Source organism: Pezoporus wallicus, unplaced genomic scaffold, assembly GCF_028554395.1.
Source record: "Pezoporus wallicus isolate ANWC-B61680 ecotype Strahan unplaced genomic scaffold, APGP_CSIRO_Pwel_v1 contig_9561, whole genome shotgun sequence".
Lineage (NCBI taxonomy): Eukaryota > Metazoa > Chordata > Aves > Psittaciformes > Psittacidae > Pezoporus > Pezoporus wallicus.
The window spans coordinates 272,244-292,743 of record NW_026639554.1 but is presented as its reverse complement, the minus strand read 5'-3'; the positions used below and the strand labels follow the sequence as shown (position 1 = coordinate 292,743).

At 51.9% G+C, this 20,500-nt stretch overlaps 1 protein-coding gene across 1 annotated transcript in view; it reads left to right on the top strand.

The window, feature by feature from the left end:
- Positions 1-11,313: 11,313 nt before the first annotated feature.
- The window catches only part of GRHL3 (grainyhead like transcription factor 3), a 31,077-nt gene continuing 21,890 nt past the window's right edge, over positions 11,314-20,500 (top strand). The window contains exons 1-2 of the mRNA XM_057415074.1: positions 11,314-11,564; positions 13,843-13,996. Of these exons, the coding sequence (XP_057271057.1) occupies positions 13,950-13,996 (47 nt within the window). The 5' untranslated portion in view covers positions 11,314-11,564; positions 13,843-13,949. The remainder of the gene's footprint in view (positions 11,565-13,842; positions 13,997-20,500) is intronic.

Here is a 20,500-nt window from a genome sequence, read left to right as displayed (position 1 = left end):
CTGGGAGTGACCTTTCCAAGTGGCTCCGAGCCAGCTTAGGCCTGAGAATAGGATGTCCTGGAAGCTCAGGTTTGCACTGCTTCGGCACTGCTCAGACCATGGCTCTGAGAAGTGGATTCCATGTGGTACCCTCAGCAAGCACACGTGTGGATGCACACACATCTGCCTGAGACCTCCTAAAAATGGGATTCCATCGGGACATGACCGTTCACTTGAAGCAGGCAGGAAAACTGAGGCAGAGAGACTTACCCCGTGGGTAAATGGTGATGGCTGAAGCGCTAGGCTGGAAGGAGGTTACTGCAGGGCTTCTCCCAGAACCATTCTGGGGCTCAATCTTTTCCATAACAAACAGTGTCCACTGATGAAATCTGCTGACTGTCATCCAGACTTTATCATCAACAGCAGGGGAGGGTGGGGATGTTCTGCAGAGGGAGCACTGGGACCTTCAGACCAGAACAGTACAAAACAGTTGACATTCAAAGTACCAAATGCAAATTCATGCGTTCAGGGATTAGTAACTACTTAATCAGCTATAAACAGGGAATGCTTAATTTGGAGATGACAAAAGAAGAGAAGGACCTGGGTGTGCTGAGGGATCAGAGCAGATCTGTGAGCTATGGGGATGAGGCAGAATGAAAAGAAGCTACATGTGATGTTGGAATGTGTGGTGGGAGAGAACACTCCCCGGGGGCTAGAGAGGGGCTGGAAACCACATCTGCAGGTGTAAGTGATGGCCACAGTGGTTGGTGGGAGTTTAATGAGTTGCACAGCCACCTTACTTGGTGGCCAGCACTGCAGCCTTGGGTAGGCTGCTCCAGCTCCAAGCCCAAACACAACAGCTGGGCCCGTCTGATGTGTTCATCTCTGGTCCTTGGAGCACATCCCTGGTGATTCCTTAGGACCCCACGGCTGGATTCTCACACCCAATGTGCCTTTTCTTTCCTGGCAGCATTGCTGCCTGACTCAGTGTTGGATGTCCCTCCCGAACCAAGCCAGTGCCTTGTCCAGAGCAGTGTCTTCCTTTTTTTACAATCACCAGGCAATGCCTATGGGTGGTGAAACTCCTACAGAATGCACCCCGCTGCTTGAGCAATGCTGTGGATGGGAGGACAAATTCCTCCCTTGGCCCTAGAGGCCACCAGCTCATGCCCTGCAGCAGGAGGGCTCATTACCCCTGGTTTTTTCCCTTGGGTTATATGACTGCCAGTGTTATTTACAGTCATAAAAGTTTCCAACTCAGCTCTGAAACCAGTCGACATTGTTTGTCTCAGCTGCCTTCCTGCGGCTGCACATTCCTCTGCTCTGCTCTGCACTGGACATGGCTCTTTCCTTCCAGGAGCCATGTGCTGCCCTTTAATGTCACTGGAACCCACTTATTCCCCAGGGTCTGGCTGAGGGTGCTCAGCACCTCGCAGGGTCCCTGCAGCGCTGCGGGTGACACGGGACCTGGGCAGCTCCAGCTGGTGACAACAGGACAGGGATCACCCAGCTCCAGAGGCTGGCTTTGGGGCTGGTTTATTTGATGCCTTTCCACTTTCCCCCTTTTTTTCTCCCTGCCCCTCTGCTGGCAATAGCAGTGGGGGGCTGGCTGCCTTTGTTTTACTGGCAGAAAGGAGAATTGTTCTGTTAGAACAGAAGCATCTACTCTTCAAACCCAGAGTCTGTCAGTGATGCAGATATAATATCAGCCAAAGAGGAGGCGCGGAAACGCTTGAGGAACAGTGGGTTCAGCAGCCCAGGGCTCCCTTCACCCTGCAACACGCTAAGGTACCTGAACACTCCAGGGCAGGCAACTCACAGAGCTCAAGAGCTACAGTTTGAGGGCTGCAGGTGCTGTTCCCCTGCTCAGATCCACCAGGAATGGCAGCACAGGCACCGTGGGGGTGTTACAAAATAGGCCTCATGTCTGTGGAAAAGAGCATTTCTGCTCCTCCTGCACCCGAGGCTTTGCTTCTTACTGTTCCCCTTTGCAAAGCAGAGCCAGCACATACTCACTGTCAAGGACATGCTCTTCAGGAGCAGACTGTGATGACTGCTGGTGCTAAGGGGCTTTACGCCAGGCAGAGAATTGGCCTTTTTGTCTTCAGTGCCACAAGCACAAACAGAAATACCCAGCTATGATGTTTTTACTTTCATCAGGACTCTACAGATGTGAAGGGGCCCCTGTGAGATCATTTGCAGAGATAACTTGGAACATGTAAATAAATCCATCCCTGTCTCCTGAGATCCCCACTCAGCCGGTGCGTGCTGTAAACTCCGGCACCTCCAGCTCCCTCATTTCCATGCTCTATGGGGAAGGGCAGCAGGGTGGTACCAGGCTGCAGCTGCCTGCCCCACAAACTGTCTCTGAGATCAACAGATCCCGTCACCCCCCGAGGTGCTGGAGGCTTTAATCTAAAGCTCCGTGGAGATGCTCCATGCAATTAGCTCCTATGCTTACTACTCCCTCTCGCTCCGTTCTTACCCCAAAGCTCTCTAGATAAAAGGGAAGACTTTTAAAGCTCAAAGCTTTTCTGTGACAGTTTCCTGCTCTGGTTTACCCGGCCTCTCCTCTCCCTGCTCCTTTCTCCCTGGCTCTGAGAATCTCCCATGTTTGTTTGTGGTTTTTCTTTTTGACAGGAATTCCCTTATTAGGGTTGTCTGTAATCCCATCTCCTACACGCCCCTCTTGCCATCCTGGGCACTTTGCTCTGTTTTTACACACCTTCCTGCATCCCAGAGGTTATTATCTTTCCCTCCCACTTGGTGGCTACTTCTCTGTTCATTTGCAAAACTGGATGGATTTTAGCTGATTCCCGGTTGCCCTTGCTCCAAAGAGAGGCAGCAATTTAGCAGAAAGAAGATTTCGGGAGGGTTTTTTCCTAGTCCCAACCAGGAGCTGAACACAAGGTGACAGGAACCAGTAGTGCTTGCTGTTACCTTGGCTCTGCTGCTCTCTTGTGCTGTGTTCTTGGGCAGCTTTGAGTCTGTTTTCCCAGTTATCAATAAACTCAGCTGGGTTGGTGGATCTCCTAAGGATCGTGTATGCTGTTGTGAGACGATCCCTGGGGAGCACTTCCAGTATGCAGCTAACTGCTGTTGTCCAGAGGAAAAGTAAGTCCTGGCTCTTCCCAAGCAGCTGAGCAAAGGGTATGAGATGTGCTGGAGAAGTACTAAAGGAATGGGGATCCTTTTTAACCACAGGCTCCAAGGGGATTTCATGACTTTTTCTGGGTCTGCAGACGGTAACTGGGAAAAGGAAACTTGCTGTCAGTTGGTTTAAACTGGTCATATACAGAGGAATGGAAAATGTGTAAGGATTCACATCCAAAAACTGTGGAAAACAACAAATGGCTAAAAATGGGTCAACACCGGGGTGGATGAAGTCAACAAAGACTTGCTCAAGCTTTCATGTGAGTTCCTTTGTGACTGTACACCTGTGGGTATTCCAGGGATGGGTCAGCTCCCAAGAATAATCCTGGAACTAGTGAATTTTAAGGAGCTCTGATTTTAATTCATATAGTTTAGTTTCTGTGGTTTACATCAAAAGGCACCAAAATGCTGGGAAAACCTCCGGAGCAGCCACACCTCAGTTTTGAGAAGGGCAGTTCATTCACACCTACTCCACTGCTCTGCCTTTCAAGCCCCAGTAATTGTTTTAATAAGCAAAGCAGTTTTCTTTCTAGAGCATTCTGTTCCTTCAGCTGCTTCTCCCCATGTGCCATGAACTTGTCCTTGGTTTTGCTTTGTCTGACTCCCTTTAGTGTGTTTGAGATGGGTAAGAAGAAGAGATTTCTTGGTGTCCAAGTAATTCTGTGCCTGGCATGTTCTTGGCGGTGTTCCCTGCTCTCAGCTCTCCAGGTCCTATAGCCCTAAATGGGGCAGGCAGCTTGAAAACAGGGAATTGGCTGGCTCATACCTGGTCTGCACGCACAGCCTGGCATTGTTATGTGCAAATGCAGCTTCTGGTTAGGTGCATTTATTTCATTTCTCTTTAAAATATTCAGTCACAGAATCCCAGCCTCATTTGTGTTGGAAGGGACCTTAAAGCTCCTCCAGCTCCAACCCCTGCCACAGGCAGGGACCCCTTCCACTGGAGCAGCTTGCTCCAAGCCCCTGTGTCCAACCTGGCCTTGAACACTGCCAGGGATGGGGCAGCCACAGCTTCTCTGGGCACCCTGTGCCAGCGCCTCAGCACCCTCATAGTAAAGAATTTCCTTCCTAATGTCTTGTCTAAATGTCCCCTCTTTCAGTTTAAAACCATTCCCCCTTGTCCTGTCACTCCATGCTCTTGTTTCTTCAGCCTCTCTCACTTGCTGTGTGTTAGGGCCAATCCAGTTAAATTGGTGCTGTGGCCTCAGTGAAAACTAGTGTAAGGAAGAGGAGAATTGGGTTTATTGTCTGTATGATGGTTGTCAACAGAGAAAAAATTGCTGTACACTGTGCTGGGAGAATTGACTTTACTGCATATTTGGGATATTTCCCATTCTAAGTATAGGAAATACTTGAACAAAGTCAACAGCGGTGCAGGCAGCGTGCGCTTCTCTCCTGGTGCCACCATTACAGCTGCCTTGTGCTGACGGAGTGAATTCCAGACAGAGCTCGGAGAAGCGATGATTAATTTCCAGCAGTTCCAAAGAGGAAATTATACTCGTTAAATCAATCTGGGCGAATTTCAGCTCTTGCATAAAAGCCACCCTAATTGCATTGGTGAAGTCAGGCTGAGCTGCAGCACCGTGTGCAGGAAGTTCACACACGCCTGCTGCTATCATTACCGATTGCAAAAGAGCCGGAGATGTTTACTCACCCGGCCAATAACATGTTTGTGTTCCCTCTAGTTTTTTTGGTTTGACCTTTGTTAATTGTAGTGGGAAGGGGGCAGATACACAAATACATGGCCTCTGATGAGGGGAGGATGCACTGAATGAACCCTTGGCTGGGTCTCGCTGCACCATGGCAGCACAAGCAGAGCTTGGAGAAGAAGAGAAGGCTCCAGAGAGAAGTCTTCCAGTGCCTAAATGGGCTACAGGAAACCTGGAGAGGGGCTTTAGACAAGGGCCTGTAGGGACAGGCCAAGGGGAATGGCTTGAACCTGCCAGAGGGGAGACTGAGCTGAGCTCTTAGGCAGAAGCTCTTCCCTGTGAGGGTGCTGAGGCGCTGGCACAGGGTGCCCAGAGAAGCTGTGGCTGCCCCATCCCTGGCAGTGTTCAAGGCCAGGTTGGACACAGGGGCTTGGAGCAAGCTGCTCTAGTGGAAGGGGTCCCTGCTCGTGGCAGGGGTTGGAGCTGGAGGAGCTTTAAGTTCCCTTCCAACCCAAACCAGGCTGGGATTCCCTTCCACCGAACCCGCTCTTTCCTAGGAATCGGGCTTAGTGAGACATTTAATCCATTAGTTGTTCAGGGTGATTTACTGACATGAAATTAATGTGACTTGAATTCACCAGGAGCCTGTGGAGAAGGAAAGCAGCTCAGGAATGAGGCAGCCGAGTGTTCTGTGGGTCTGTGACTCAGGAGGCTGCAATCAGGCTGCGTAAGGAAGGGGAGGGATGGCCACTGTTCCATTGCGGAGGCTTGTTGGGGATAGTGGAGCTGCCTCAGGTTGACTTTTGGTGCCTAATTCAGCCTGTCCTGCTTCGGGCACAGGCTGGGTGAAGACTTTTCCACCAGCCTTCCCTTATTTTTGCCTCCCTGTCACAAAATAGCAATTCCGAGGAAGGGGCTGGGGTCGTTGTGTCTGGGTATGGTTGTGTGTGGTCCCTGTCTCTTTATGGGACTTGGATAAACACCAATTGCTTTGTTATTTGCTGAATGGGAAAGTTAGCCCCAAATTAGCGCTAATGTGAGGTCATTTAACCCTTTTGGGAGGTCTTTTGAAAAATCATAATAGAGCCATGCAGGAGTCAGGTCAAACGAGGCTCCGAGCTGAGGGTTTGTGCCAGATTGACAAATGGCACCATTATCCCACTGGGACAGGGTCAAAGATGTAAATACCCCGAGACCAGACAGAAACTTTCCCCCTGCTGGGCTGATTATTCCCAAACCAGGTGCTGCTCCCAAACCCCCATGCAGTGCCTACAACCTCCCCATATTATTCCTGCAGGGTTTCAGGCCAGGAGAATGAAAAGTGAATTGGAGCTGGGATGAGCGTCAGCATCTCTCAGTGCAGTGTATTCATTGACATAATGGTCTCTGGGTCCGGGCAGCTCTTCCTGCAATTTCATTGTCCAGCCCTTGAAACTGGAGCTCATCTTTAATTGCCACTGAAAATAACTGTGTGTGGTTTGTGTGGGACGTGCAGCAGCCTGTGAGAGGGTGGAAGGAAGCTCTTAGAGGTGTGATGCAGACATGGGTGTCCTTCTGCTCAGGCAGCCATGGGCTGGGCATGGGCAGGCATCTCCATCAGTGGGAGCAAGTCTGTGCCGGTGGAGGGGTCTGTGGTGGGGTGTGTGCACAGGGGTGCTTGCTTTCAGGCTGTGATGGCCTGTGGGACTGAGCAAGTGATCGGGGAGCCATAAACCTCTTGTAACTGGGGACCTGTGTTTGCAAGATTTATTAGAGCTGTTGGTCAAGCCACAAAGGTGGGGCTGTGGGAGAAGAGCCCGGTGTCCACGGAGACCATGGGTGCTCCTGGTGTGTGCAGGGGGAGGCAATGGAGGAGTGTGGAATGGGCTGTTTTGGGGGAGCAGCTGGACACGGACAGCCCTGGTATAGAGCATGGGGGTGATGGGTACGGGTGATGGAGGGAGGCTGTTGGCAGAGTGAGCACAGTGAAAGTTCCCCTATCATTTATGTCCACGTGAAGGCCGCAAGGCAGGAGAGGAGCTGTGCTCACTCTTTGCTGGTGAAAACCTGCCCCTAGCTCCCTGGGTGCTGGTGAGTGCTGGCTCTCCAATTCCAGCCTTCCCAGGAGGATTCCCCAGGTTGTTGTTGAGAAATACCTTCCTGCCAGGTAGTCGGCAGGACCGGAAGCTCCGGATACTTTCCATCTGGGAAGGCAATCAGACAAAATGCCAAGCCCAGGGGGCAAAATTTCAGTCTTGGTGCCAGTCTTGCTTATTACATATCTGGGTTCTGCAGCCTGGTAAACTTTCATCATGTCATTTATTTGCTTCTCAACATCCCTGCAGTTATTAAAAGCAAGGTGCTCACCCGGGCTTTCTCTAATGGAACATCTGCCTTTCGGGGCAGCTTTGGATTGTTCATTTTACAGCTTGACCTCAGGCAGCGAATGGCCAGAATTCGATCCGGGTGCTGTTAGCCAGGGGAGCTGCCTGGGGTCCTCAGGACACGGGAGATCACAGGCAGGAAGGATCTGATATGGCAGGGATGGGCTCTGCAGCAATGTCAGCCAAGTGTCACACTCGGGTCAAGGGGGAGAGTTTCCCAACACCTTTGCCTGCATGCTGCCAGGCAATGCCAGCCTGCACAGGGCAGCTTTCCCTTGTGTGGAAGGAAAGAACACCCCACAGTCCGGAATCTCCCTTGGGAAGACTCATGTCTGCAGTCAGGGTTCAGTGCTGGCTCCAGGCAGCTGGCTGGGCTCCCCAAAGATCATCTCATGCAGTGGGATTAAGGAGCTGGGTGCAAGAACTCCTTAGGAGTGTTGTGTATGGTCTTCTGCTCCTTCCAAAGTGAACTCCTTAGGAGTGTTGTGTATGGTCTTCTGCTCCTTCCAAAGTGAACTCCTTAGGAGTGTTGTGTATGGTCTTCTGCTCCTTCCAAAGTGTAGCTGGGAGTAGTCTGATGCAATTAGTCCCATCCGCTGGGATTTACAGGCAAGTGCAGATCCAAGACAAGGAGTGAGCCTACCCTTGCCCATCTTCTGAGCACCTTGAAGGGCAGGAACACCATTGGAGGGGCAGTTAGGCCAGACAGGAGCCTTTATTCAAGACTGGATAAACCAGGTTTAAGTTCCTAAACCAAGGCTTCCTCCAACCATCTGGCATCCTTCATCTGAACACAGTCTTCACCTCTGCCTCTCCACTGAGCTCGGAATCTGACTGCTCCTGAGCTCAGATCAGATCTCTCTAGTTCATCCTAAAAGGATTTCATTCTACGCCGAGTTCACAGCTCCCCTGGCAGTGAGTACTGCTGGAGCTACCGTAGAGCTCGCAGGAAAAGGCCTCCCTGTCAAGGTTATAAATCCTTCAGGTTCAGGTGAAATTATAGCTTCCTTTTTGTGCCTCTTTAGGACTCATCTGTACTTGGGTTTTGGCCACAGGTCCCAGTTCCGGCTCCGGCAGAGACGCGGTGTACGCCGGTGCAGTGCAGTCTGTTTGATCTTGGTTCAAAGCTGGGCAGAAATGCATGGCTATAAGTCACATCCCCAGCAGTGGTTTGCGTGGGAGCCCACACTCAGGTAGGCAAATTTTTCTAAGACTTGCATTAAATTACCTGCGCCACGGTCACGGCTGCAAATCCCACGGGAGCCCCAGGCTGGAACCTGGCCTCCTGCTCGCCATTCCAGCGCCTGGGAGACACACAATGGCAGCAGAACCTCCTTGAATCACAGAATCCCAGACTGGTTTGGATTGGAAGGGACCTTAAAGCTCATCCAGTTCCAACCCCCTGCCACGGGGAGGGACACCTTCCACTAGAGCAGCTTGCTCCAAGCCCCTGTGTCCAATCTGGCCTACAATGAGTTCCTTTGCTGAGCTGGCTTGTAAGAAGTCAGGCTGCAATATCCTGACATTCCTTGATGAAGAATTACGCTCTTACAGACTGAATGTGAACGCTGTGTTGTGCACAGCCAGCAGATAATCGGGATCTACCCTTCTTGAGGGGCCTGCTGAGCCCTCTGAGCCCAGGACTCGTGGGCAAAACAGGAAAGCAGAAGCTTAGAAGGACGGCTGGTTCTCAGACCTTGTAGTAAAAGAAGATGGATTGATTTAACAAAGCAAAAGAAAAGGTTTGTTTTGTAACAGGCATGTGCTTCTTGCAGGAGGCATTTTCCAAGGGGGAGGAAAATCCCCAAGCCCTGCAGGGCCCGCAGCCCTGCGGTGCTAAGTGCCACCCAAGATGTTCTCGGTGCATCTCTCTATGTGTTGCAAAACTACCTCACATTTTTCCTCCCCATGGGATAACTGGTACCTTGCAGTGAACTCTCTGTTAATCCTCCTCCAACAAGCAGCCCCCCAGAAGTGAGTCCCAGCCCTGCAGTGGCTGAGGAAAGTGAATTTATCTGCTGGATCTGCAGTGCAGGAGGGTTCCAGGATCTATACACGTGACCCGGATGCTGGGCGATCTAGAAACAATCACATCAGTTCTTACAAGGATGGGTTTGATTCGTTATCGGGGCAGGTGATGCACTCATATGGTTTGAATTAGGTTTCATTTAAGATGGCAAGATTTTTCAGTGTAGATGGTGGATTGTGGCCTGGCCAGGGAAGGTGAGCAGTGGGAGTGAGTCACGATCAAGTGGGCCTTTATTTGGTGTCAAATCTGATAGACAAGTGCCAGCTAGGGAGCAAGGAGGGCTTGCCCACTGCCGGAGGGTGGAGCAGATGGGTATCTTTTTCTGCCCTAGACTTCAGAGCCATGGGGAGGATGTCTGGGAGAGACTCTGATGGTGGAGTTTCAGGGCTCCTCCAAGCCACCATGTGCCTGCTCGTAGCCCTGGCACAGGGAGCTCGGAGCAGAGCCCTGCGCCTGTTGTCAGGAGGTACTCGAAGGGAAATCCCTTTGTCTGACCAGAGCTGAGAGCTGGAGCTCAGAGCAGTGGCTCCTCAGCAGTTCCTCCCTGCAGGATGGGACACAGAGGCCGTGGGCAGAAGGTTCCAGTCTGCTGGGGGAGATGAGATTCAGTTCCCACAGTGGCTGCCCCAAGCCCCTGCCCAGCCTTGCTGCTTCCCCTTCCTCTGCCTTTGCCTTTTCATTTGAATGTGCCGGGAGCAGGAGGTGTCTCCAAAGCAGGGCTGGGATCTAAGCACGGAATCCCAACTCCGGGAACAATTTTAGAGTCAAATCAAGACTGCGGAGCCGACTTCTTCCTCTGCTCTAGAAATAAGCAGGTCCAACAGCTGCCTTCTCAAGCTGTTGTGGGAAAGTTGGCTCCTGCCAAAGTGCTGAGCCCATTCTTGCCTCCCCAGACACCCCTGTAGCAGGATCCCGTCATGGTTCAGGTGGGCAGTGACAGGAGTAGAGCAGAAGTGAGAAATAATTGACTTCTGCAGGGTGCTTTGATGATTCCAGGGGTGACCAAGCTGCCGTGAGGCCCGGTCCTGCCAAAACAGGGCTGGCTTAGAACCCACAAGCCAGGTCCCTGGTAGCTGGGACTGGCTCTAAAATTGCCTCACTTTGCGGGGTGTGTGAGGGAGGTGTTTTCATCTGTGCCTCCATTCCCCAGCTTTTGGGAACTGGGTTTTGAGGCATTTTGCAACAATCATAAAGAGCAGAGGTTCTTATGTAAAGAAAACTTTCACATGATGGTGTGATTGCAGGAAGTCAGGCTTTAAAAAGGCACCAAAGTAAGCTAATAACAGCGAGTATCAGCAGATTTGTGATGAAACCATGCAGGCTGGCAAACCAGAGACGTTATGAGTTCCAGATGTTGAGCACAGATAAATACCTCTGGCCTGAGCTTTTCTAATTAGCCACAGAAACTAAGCTGTCACGTAAAGATGGCTTCCAGGGCTCTCTGAGCAGATCCATTACAAGGCACCAGGACAGACTGGTTCTTATTCCTATTTCCTTTTGTATTTGCTACTTGGGAATTTACTGCATTAAATCCCGTTTCTGTGCCATGCTTAGACTCAAATCGGAACTGGCATCTCTGCAACTGGGAGCAGACACCAGGATCCGAACACACCTCGTGCTTCAGCTGGAGTCTGAATCCGAGCCCAGTCTCTGCTGCTGGGATCCAGCCCGCTGGCTGATGTGGGTAATTTATTCTGAGCAGCTCGGGACGCCTCTGCCAGTGACATTTCCATATCTCTGCTCAAGAAGGGCTGAGTGGAGTCAAGTGAGGTACCTGAGACCGAGCTCATCGCTGCTGCAGCGTCACGGGCTGACATCAGATAACTTCCTGGGGGAGGCAGCTTTGATCAGGCTGCAGCACTGGGGGAAGTGGTTGGGAGCAATCCCCGATGCTTTGCATCTGGGCCATTTTACAAACTGTTTGCATGGTTAAAACCAAGTTTCTCCTGGCAAGGAACCGCAGCACTGCGCTAACTGCGGGCTCAACCCAGAGCCTGTCCTTGTGCTGCTGCTGGTGTCACCAACAGCACCTCCCGCCCCAGTGTGGTGACCACAGCGGGGATTCAGCTCCGTGGGTTCTGCAGGAGGAAAACTTGCTTCTGTGTTTCGAGTTGCAGGTGTGAGACAGGCGATGGGAGGGAGGTCTATGAGCTGGGAATGGCTGAAGAGCTGCAGCATGTGCTGCTCACTGCGGGGTGCTGGGGTTGGAAGACAAAGTTCACTTGGAGCAATCTGAAATCCCTCTTGCAGAGGACCCAGGTTTCCCCGGTGAAGCTTCCCCTGGCTCCTTCCTGTGCATATTTGTGGCTGAATATCAGAGGAAGCCTGGGCCTGGGCAGCAAATTTGGCTGTAAAGAACATCCTCGTGACCTCTGCAGGCTAAACCGGCAGGTCCATTCCCGCTGTGGGTTTCCTGTGGCTGGGTTTGGATTGACAGCTGTCAGCTAAAGGCATGTGCTGGAGGTCGGCCCCAGAGTGTGAGCACGGGATAAGCTCAGGTCGGGGCAGGCAGAGAGAAAGTGAAGCTGCTTCTCCCCAGAGAGGAGCTGGTGGAGGTGGTGGGTCATGTTTGTTTGTTTGCAGTGGGGTGGCTGCCCCGCAGACTGGTGATGGGGCAGCTCCCGAACTCCTCACGCTGTAAAAACTGGTAGAACTAGATAAAAGACAACGGGAACTTTCCTATAGCCCCCTGGGCTACAACAGATAAGAACAAACTGGCCTGGCTCTATTAAAAGCATTCGAGCATCGGACTGAGCTGGTTTTAGTGGTACCAGGATCTGGCAGAGCCAGGCAGCTCCTCAGACTCCTGCGGACAGGACACTTCACCAAACCAGCAGCCGTCAGCTGGGGCAGGGGCAGTGAGGGCTTTACCTCCCTCCCTCCCTTCAAGGCCAGGTTCTTTTCCTTTTCCTTGTTAGTGCTGTGACAATGGTGCTACAGAGCCAGCTGTAGCCTGTGTTGTGCTGTGTGCTGTGCAAACAGTGCGAAAGGGCAGTCCTGCCGCTCTAAGACTTGCAGCCCAAGTTAGTTCCAGATGAGCTTTTTTGTTCTGCCTTCCCAAGGAAAAGGCTCTGGAGGCAGAGGGAGTTGCACTGGGAAAGCATCGGGTCTGGGTATCAAAGGTTTCCACAAACATCTATGGCACAAGCTCTGATTTTGGCTGGAAGAGCCCCTGAAGCAGCCGCATCTCCCTTTGGAGCACAGCTCACGCCAACCTGCTGCAGGCTGCTTCCTCTTACTGCCTATTAATTGCTGGAAGTGTTTTAATAACCTTTGGCCAAAGAGAGCTGAAATTCCTGGCACATCACAGGACGGCTGGAAAGGGTGTTTGACAGCTGTCAGTGGGAAAAGCTGTGTATCCTAAAGGGATTAAAGTCCTTGCTTTGAAGTTTCTTACAGGTTATAGAGAAAAGAAGCCAGACTGGGAGCAGGGAGTGTGAAGTGACTTATCCCAGGTCACGCTGCACATGGGTGGTGGGGGGAGCTGCAGGACCATGGGGGTGGCACGGTGACAGCCCTGCACTGCACCTCGGGCAGCTCTTCCCAACACAGACCCATCCCGTCCCAGCACGGTGTCCAAGGCCTGGGGACCTGGTGAGGGATGTTGCCTTTAACCATGGAACTGCTGATCTCTCACTAGTGAAACGCAGGCGATCACAGTCAGTCCCTGGATGTTTGAGGAGGGTTTAACAATCCAAACACAAGAGCAGCCCTGTTGCCTTAGAGAGGGTGTAGCTGTGAGCAAAATTTGGCCTTCCCTTTTAGACTCTGCAGTTTGTCTTGACTGCTGCATGCTTTATTTTTAGAGCGTCATAAAGGGCTTTTGTTCCAAGGTATATTTAACAGGGGAGTGGAGGGGAAGTGGGAGGGGTTTGTGCACAGAGAATGTATCTCTTGGTCTCTTTCTTCTAACCCACCCCCTCACCAGATACTCTTGGAGGGTGGAGTATAAATGAAAAAAAGAAAAAAAGAAGAGAAAATAATAATTAAAACCACTGAAATCCCAGTCAAAGGCTTTGTCTGGGCGTCCCGGCCTGGAGGCCTCCCCGGCGCCATAGAGCATCCATGAGCACAAAAGAGACAGAAGTGCCCAAGAGAATGGGAGAGGCCAAGCCAAGGAGCTGCTGGAGGCCCAGTGATGCCTGGTGGTGCCACTGTCCCTGTCCCTGCTTCCCACATCCCCCTGGACCGGTGGTGTATGCTGTGGTCGGCCAGACCCTCCCGTGATGGGGATAAACTGGCTCAGGGAGGGCTGTGAGGGACCAGCCACAGGGAGTCGATAACATCCTCATCTGGCTTTGAGAGGTGTCCAAGGGACCGAACTCCAGCTGGTGGTGCCATGAAGCAGACAGACGTGTGTCCAGGCCCCACAGCACCGACACAAAGGGGCTGGTCTCTGCTGGGAGCGTTTTGCCAAGGAGGCTGGAGGTGCTCAGTGGGCAGGTGCATGGCACCGGCCATAGGAAATAAACCCGGATGTGAGAACAAGCTTCTCACCTGGCAAAGTTTCCCATTCCGCCATGGCACTAAGATCCTCAAAACAAGAAAATGAGGTCCTGGGTCAGCGGCAGCAAATCTGAGCATGACTTAAAGCCAGAGTCAGGGCTGCCCTTTTGGAGTGCCAGGGCATTTGTTCGAGGATAACCTGTGTTTCTGTCCTTTCTGACAGTGTTTCCCAGCCTCCCGAGGGACCTCGTGGCTTCCCAGACAGACTCCAGACACACTGAGGCAGGATCAGGCATGCAGACAGTGGCACCAAGAGCGTGGTGAGCCCAGATGAGCCCTGCCTGTCCCCACTTCCACCCGAGCTGGAGCACGTGCAGGTTAGCAGGGGTGGGCTTAAACCCCAAAGGTGGAAACAAAGCTGTGCCATCAGCATGCTGGTGACAGAGCTTAGCTCCAGGCAGATGAAGGGTCGTCTGTCCCCTGTCAGGGAGCAGCAGGTAGCACCATTGCTGCTGCCCTGCAAAAGGCCAAGTCTGCAAACCCGAATGTTTCCGTCCCGAGGTGGATTTGGCCTGGCCATGGTGGCACTGAGTTTGTTCCAGTTCGTTGCTGGAATCTGGTGAGTCTCTCTGAAAGGTCTGAAGAATCTTGGAAGTATCCTCAAGGAACGTTGCTGCTCTTTGCGCTACCCAGAGTCAGTGAGATACCCTTTGCTGATCTGGGCGCAGGACAGGTACCAGGTCTGTGACTCAGGTCATCAGGAACTGGGCATGGTTTCCTTAATTTGGAGATAGAATCAGGATATTGATCAACTAATGTCAGCACTGCGTAAGGTTTGTGCTTCCCTTGGCTGGATGGGAAGCACGTGTTCCTTCTTCTTTTCCTTCTTTTTTTGTCCTCTCACCCTGCCTGGTGTCCGCTGTGGCATCGATTCTGATCATCAGTCCCCATTCAGCTGGCTTTTGGCTACTGCTGTACTCTGGTGCGCAAGGTCTGGCAGCTGGTGCTCAACAGTGATCTCCAGTGGAGTTTGCATTGCTCTAAACCTTTGGTTTTCATTCCCAGAAATCAGACTTTGTCCAGTCCCTAGGTTCCTAATATGCAGGAGTTTGCACAGCAGAGCTGAGGCCAACGGCTGCTGCTTGGGTCAGGCTCAGCCCAGCATGTCCTCATCAGCCAGTGCAGATACACCATGGTCATTCCTGGTCCTGCACCCCGAGCTGGCCGTGCTCTGAGCCAGAAGCCACAGAGATGTGTTTGAAGGGTGTTGTACCCACGTTAACACGCTCTGTCTTCACAGCTGCCTGTGCAGACATGCCTCACGCCTGCCTGAGTGGGCACTTCTCACCAGGTCAGCAGAGCTGAACTCTGCAGTGTGGAGGAAGAGCTCACCAGCTTCCTCCATTCACCTGCTGGTGCAGGGCACCGAGCGGGACTGATTCAGTGAGTGAGACAGTGATGGGGGGTGAGAATGAGTGGTGGAAGCCTTTCTGCTTCCCTTTGTTTTAAGGCTTGTACCAACTTGTCTTGTAAAATCCTCTCCTGCCTTCCAAATCCAGTCAACATGAGTCACCCGCTGAGCCCATCCTTTGCCTCCTCGTTGCAACACGGATGACAGAAACCATCCAACAAGAGCGCTTGAATCCATGATGAGTTTTGTTCTATTGCATAAAACTTTTCCCCGTTTACAGGTGAGTTGCTACAGAGCTATTGCCTGGGTGGTATTCCTGCAGCCCAAGTGGCTTGTGTCCGAGCTGCCTGCTGCACCCTGTGCGTGCTGCAGCGACGCTCCTGCCTGCACTGCAGCCGCAGGACCGGGCTGTGAGCGGTACGGGAAGGGGTTATCCCTCAGGTCTCTGCCTTACAGTGAAATGCAAAGGTTCCCTGAGCTGGGGTATTTGCTGCATGTCTCAGCATCTGAAGTTGGGGGTTCTAAAAGGGGGGGGGGGGGGATGGGACCCCCAAACCCACACCTGCGGAGCCTTTCTGCAGTGAGCAGCGAAGAGAGGGTGAGAAAAGGGAAGAGAAGGTTAGCCTGTGAGTACAAATACCGTTTTGGAATGAGAGGAAGCAAAGAGGCTTTTCTTCTTCCCTCATTTATTCCTTTATAAGTAGGTATGCATTTTTGTCTGTATATTTATACATAAAGAAAGAGCAGAGGACAAATCAACCCCCAGATCCGTACAAATGACAGCTCTTTGGCATTGCAGTAGATGGAACACGTCCACCAAACTGAAACTAATTATCCCAGAGATGAATACCTGATTCCACTCCTTTATCCTATCTTTCCCCCCCGGGGCCTTTCCCTCCTCCCCACCCACCTCCCTCCGGTCGGGCGCAGGGTGACGGCGCAGGGTGACGCTGCACCTGCCTGGGTGTACCTGTCCCAGGCACCTGTACCAACAGCCAATCCTGGCTGCACCAAACCTGCGCACCGCGCCGCATAACCGGCGATGCCTGTGCACGGCAGGTGCTAGCGGGGAGCAGCGCTCGCAGCTCACTGCCTGCGGAGCCCGGGACGCACGGAGGATGTCCAATGAACTGGAGTAAGTAAAGCTCCTTCTCTGTTTACCCACTCCCCCCTCGCAAGGCTGCGCGCTCGCCTGAGCGGCTCCGAGCGCCGCGGCTCCGGGGGCATCAGAGCCGGGCTGTTCGCAGGTGAAAGCACTTGCTCCCTCTGCTCCCCATGCCGCTGCTCCCAGGAGGAGCCCCTTCCCAGGGCCTGAAGAGGTTGGATTTGGGTTTTTTTTTTTGTTTTTACGTTTTTTGAGCATGATTTTTAAAATCATGATCCTGATTTTTTTTTTCTCCCAGACTAAGACTTGACACCCAGAGTTTCTGCCTGCAGGCGAGACTGTGCTGCCTCTAGCCAGCAACATCCAACACAAGCTACAGAGCTGCAGTAATTCGGGGCGGGGGGGATTTTGGTTGTGTTTTTTTTTTATTTTTCCCCCTTTTTTTTCTTTTTTTTTCCCTTTTTTTTTTTCTTCCCCTCAGAAAACACCTTCCAAATTATTTACCGGTTTCTGTTTTTTTGGGGGGTGAGGGTTGTTGTGTGGTGGTGTTCTTTGTTCTTGTTTGGTTTTAGTGTCACATGTGTTTTGGTTTCAGTAAATGGATCACGTTATGATCCTATCAAATAATTGTAATTGATTACTTTTTTTTTTAACAAGAAAAAGCACCCAGAAAGCACTTGTTGATCCTCTAGAGCTCTTGCTTCTGATTTGGGACCTCCACAATAGTTTGGACTTTGGCCACTGCTGGGATGCATTCCCATAGCACATCACGCCTCACCCCTCTGGGGTAAACAGAGAAATGTCATATTGCTGTGACATGAAGGGGGGACCTGGGGAGTATTGACCAGTGGTTGGGAATGCTGCTGTCAGCCCCGTCTCATAAAGCTCAATAGGCGTGTAAATAACCCTGGTGGAGTACGTGTGTGTAATAGAATTTACCACCCCTGTCCATGTCCAAGCATCTGTGTGCGGATGCGGTGCTTCGGAAGGTGCATTTTGAAAGCAAACACGTGCCAGAGGTGCTCTGACAGCTGCTCTCTTAATAATTAACAACCCCGAGGAGGTGCAGCACCAGTTATTGCTGTGTGTAAATACTGGGATCGATCTGCCGGGATCCACTCAGGATCACTGAGGGAGATTTTTGCTTTCTGGACTCAGGGTAATTTATAGCTGATGCTTTTTAAATGTGTAAATCGGGCCGTGTGCTTTGCTTCAGATGTTTCAGTGTTTGTGTTCACAGTGCTGCAGCGTTAGATTGATGTATTGCTAATTATGGGCTGGGGCATTGTGTTACCTGATGAATTACATGGTTGCTTGACTCCTCTCTTGCTAACGGGCTGTTAACCCCTGTGCCTTTTGCATGGGAAAGGGGGAGTTGATGGGAGCAGCATCCATCCCTTTTGTGATTCAGGGCTCAGCCCCTGCCCTGTCCTGGGGACACATCTGGGGGGTGCCACACCTGGTTGGGGGTCTGTGTTTGGTCACCCCGGGAGGCAAAGGGCTCTTGGCAGCCTTTTCCTGTGGATGGAACCTGAGAACAGGCTTGCAGAGCTCTGGAAATGTCACCATAGCTGGAAACATCACTGTAGCCCTTCATCCCTCCCTGGGGAATGCAGGGATGATCTCAGGGCTGCTGGGGCCACCCCTGGGGTCCTTGAGTGCACCGTGAGCTTGAGCACCCCAGGGAACAGTGGGGAGCAGTGATCGGAGGTAAGGAAGCCGGGAGCTTGGCAGTACCAGAGTTATAGCTGAAACATCCAGACTTTGGGTCCTGTGAGGGGAAAAAGGTGTCACAGAGGAGGGGACACCTTGTGAGGAGCTGCTAAAGCCCCACGTTGGGCAGTGGGGCTGCTGCAGTGGCTGTTAATCACCCAGGCCAGAGTCATCAGGGTGTAGCTTTGTAGACATCAGAGGAAGGAAAAGGCTCTTAGGGGATCTGATAAGGGCAGTGGTGCTCTCTGTGTGTCTGGCACATCTGTTGTGCTTTACACAACCCCCAGGACAAGCTGAGCGCTGGGAGGATGGATCTGTGCAGTGACCACGGGCCTGGTTCTAAGGGAGCTGTGATATCCCCATGGACTGGTGCTGCCAGCCAGGACGTCGGGGAGAACAATCCCATGTCTCCCTTTGCCACTTTAATTTCACTAAAAGGACTGGGAAGAGCCTAGCATGGCATGAGAGAAGGAGGTGTTTTGCCTATTATAAAATATTCTAACTGATAATTTCCATAGTCTTCTAAATTGAACTTCTGTCTAACTCTGCAGTGCGTGGGCTTGAAAGAGTTAACCAGGAGTTACTCCCAGTTGTGGTTTTGTGGTCGAAACCATGATCGCCAGAAGCAAATTTTTGTCATGCATAAGGTGTGTTATTAAAACTTGAGTTATGCTCCTGGTGAATGAAAAGTTAAAGCCCTTTTATAAAAGGCTGGCAGTGAAGCACACGGGGGATCACCGTGCTGCAGCAAGTGGCTTTCAGCGGAGACGGGGCTTAAGTTAAGTAAAGAGAAAGAGAGATTTTGTAAATTAAAGAAACAACAATCCCATAACTGCTGTGCAGTTCACAACGGAGTAAGAGCCCTCTGAATAAAGCGCAGACTCAAAGCAGAGGTAAATCAACATTTACACAGTACCGCTGCTTTGATGCGCTGGGTCGCGTTTTCAGCTCAGGGGTACGTGGGGATGGCTCCGGAGAAGTTTGCGGATAGGAAGTTAGGCTGAGGAGGATCTGCTCCCGCTTTGTTCTGCCAGTGTTTAACTGCTGATCTCTTCAAGTCTTCATCCGCAAACGCACTTGCACTTGTGCTGCACCTGCAGCGCCTCAGTTCAGCTGATTGGCAGTGAGACAGCTCCTGATCCACACCTCGGATCCTGGGGCAGGGAGAGCTCGAGGAAGGAAAAGGCAGTGGCTGAAGAACGCGTTCATCAGCGGCGCTGGCTGTGTGGCACATGGCTGTGTTCGGGCTGGGGCTCTGCTGCTCACACCTGAGTTCCAAAGGCTTCAATGGGGTGGCTTGGTTTTTGTTGCTCCTTCGGGTGCAGGCTGTTCTGGCTGGTAGCTGTGGCTGTGGTATGGGTGAGGTAGCTCTGACCCACAACCAGTCCTTGGCAACCCACGTTTAGAGGAAAAGAGCTGGTGTCGCTTCCCAAGGGACTCGGATCCCGGGTGGCAGCTGCCTCCTGCATCACGTTTTTGTTTCTGCTCATCCTCCTGTCTGTGCTGTCTGTAACTTGTGCGCTCCAGACACCCCTGGCTGGCTGGGGCTGTGCCTGAAATGGGCTGAATTGTGTTTGCTTGGCAAAACCAGTGCTTCAAACGCATTATGGCAGCTTTTCATTCAACAGCACACAAAAGGCTAGCCTGCCTTGGGGAACACGTGTTCACAGGACACCCAGAACACACCAGAGTCTGCAGAGAATCACAGGCAGGTTTGGGGTGGAAGGGCCATTAAAGATCATCAAGTTCCATCCCCTGCTATAGGCAGGGACATTACAGGGACATACAGAGTCGTCAGTCAGGGGTGCTGTCGGAGCTGTGGGCAGCTGAGCTCTGACCTGCACAGTGCCACCGGATGGGAAGCAAAGGGGAGCCAGCGGTGAGAGCCCCTCACCAGGCCTGCAGTGCTGCTGGAGGAGGGCAGGGAGCGAGCTGCATGGTGTGGGGCTCCTGCGGGGTGCCCTGCCCCGGCACACGCTTGCTGTGGCCTCTTGGGCAACCCATGGGAGGATTCACCTCACCCATTGCAGCAGGGTCAAAGCCGGGTGCCAGCGCTGGGCAGTGACTGCACTTGTGGGTGATGGGAAGGGATCAGCACATCCCAGCCCCAGGTGGGAGCTCCAGACCATCTCCTGGCTCTCAGAGCAGGTAGGAAGCCTGAGACTCAGCTCCCGTGAGGTTAATCCCAATCTCTGCTCTTGCTGCTGCCTGAAACGCGTGTTGAGATTCACACAGGAGTATGTCACATCCTTTATTTGTTATTGCAGGATCCTCCGAAAGGATGTGGTGAGGGAACTACAGGAACTTGGGTATAAGTGGGCTCTGTTCTCAGGCAGGCCTCTGGGCCCTGCTGCAGCACAAATAACCCCTAAGAACTGATTACTAGATTAAAGCCAGATTACACGAAGAAAAAACAAAACAACTTTGTTGCAGAAGATCACATATCCCTTTATTGTGGAGTGGTTGGGTTTTTAAAGCCTTGTAAGTCTAAGCCTCGTAAAACTGTGATTTTTTTTTTTAATGATTCTTATTATATTTTCTTTAAAAGCCACAGCGAATACATGAGAATTAAAAAGTAAACCAGCAAAGTAGGGTTTTGGATGTGGAAGGAGGGGGGAAATCCGTAGGCACTGAAACAGAAAAAGCTGACTG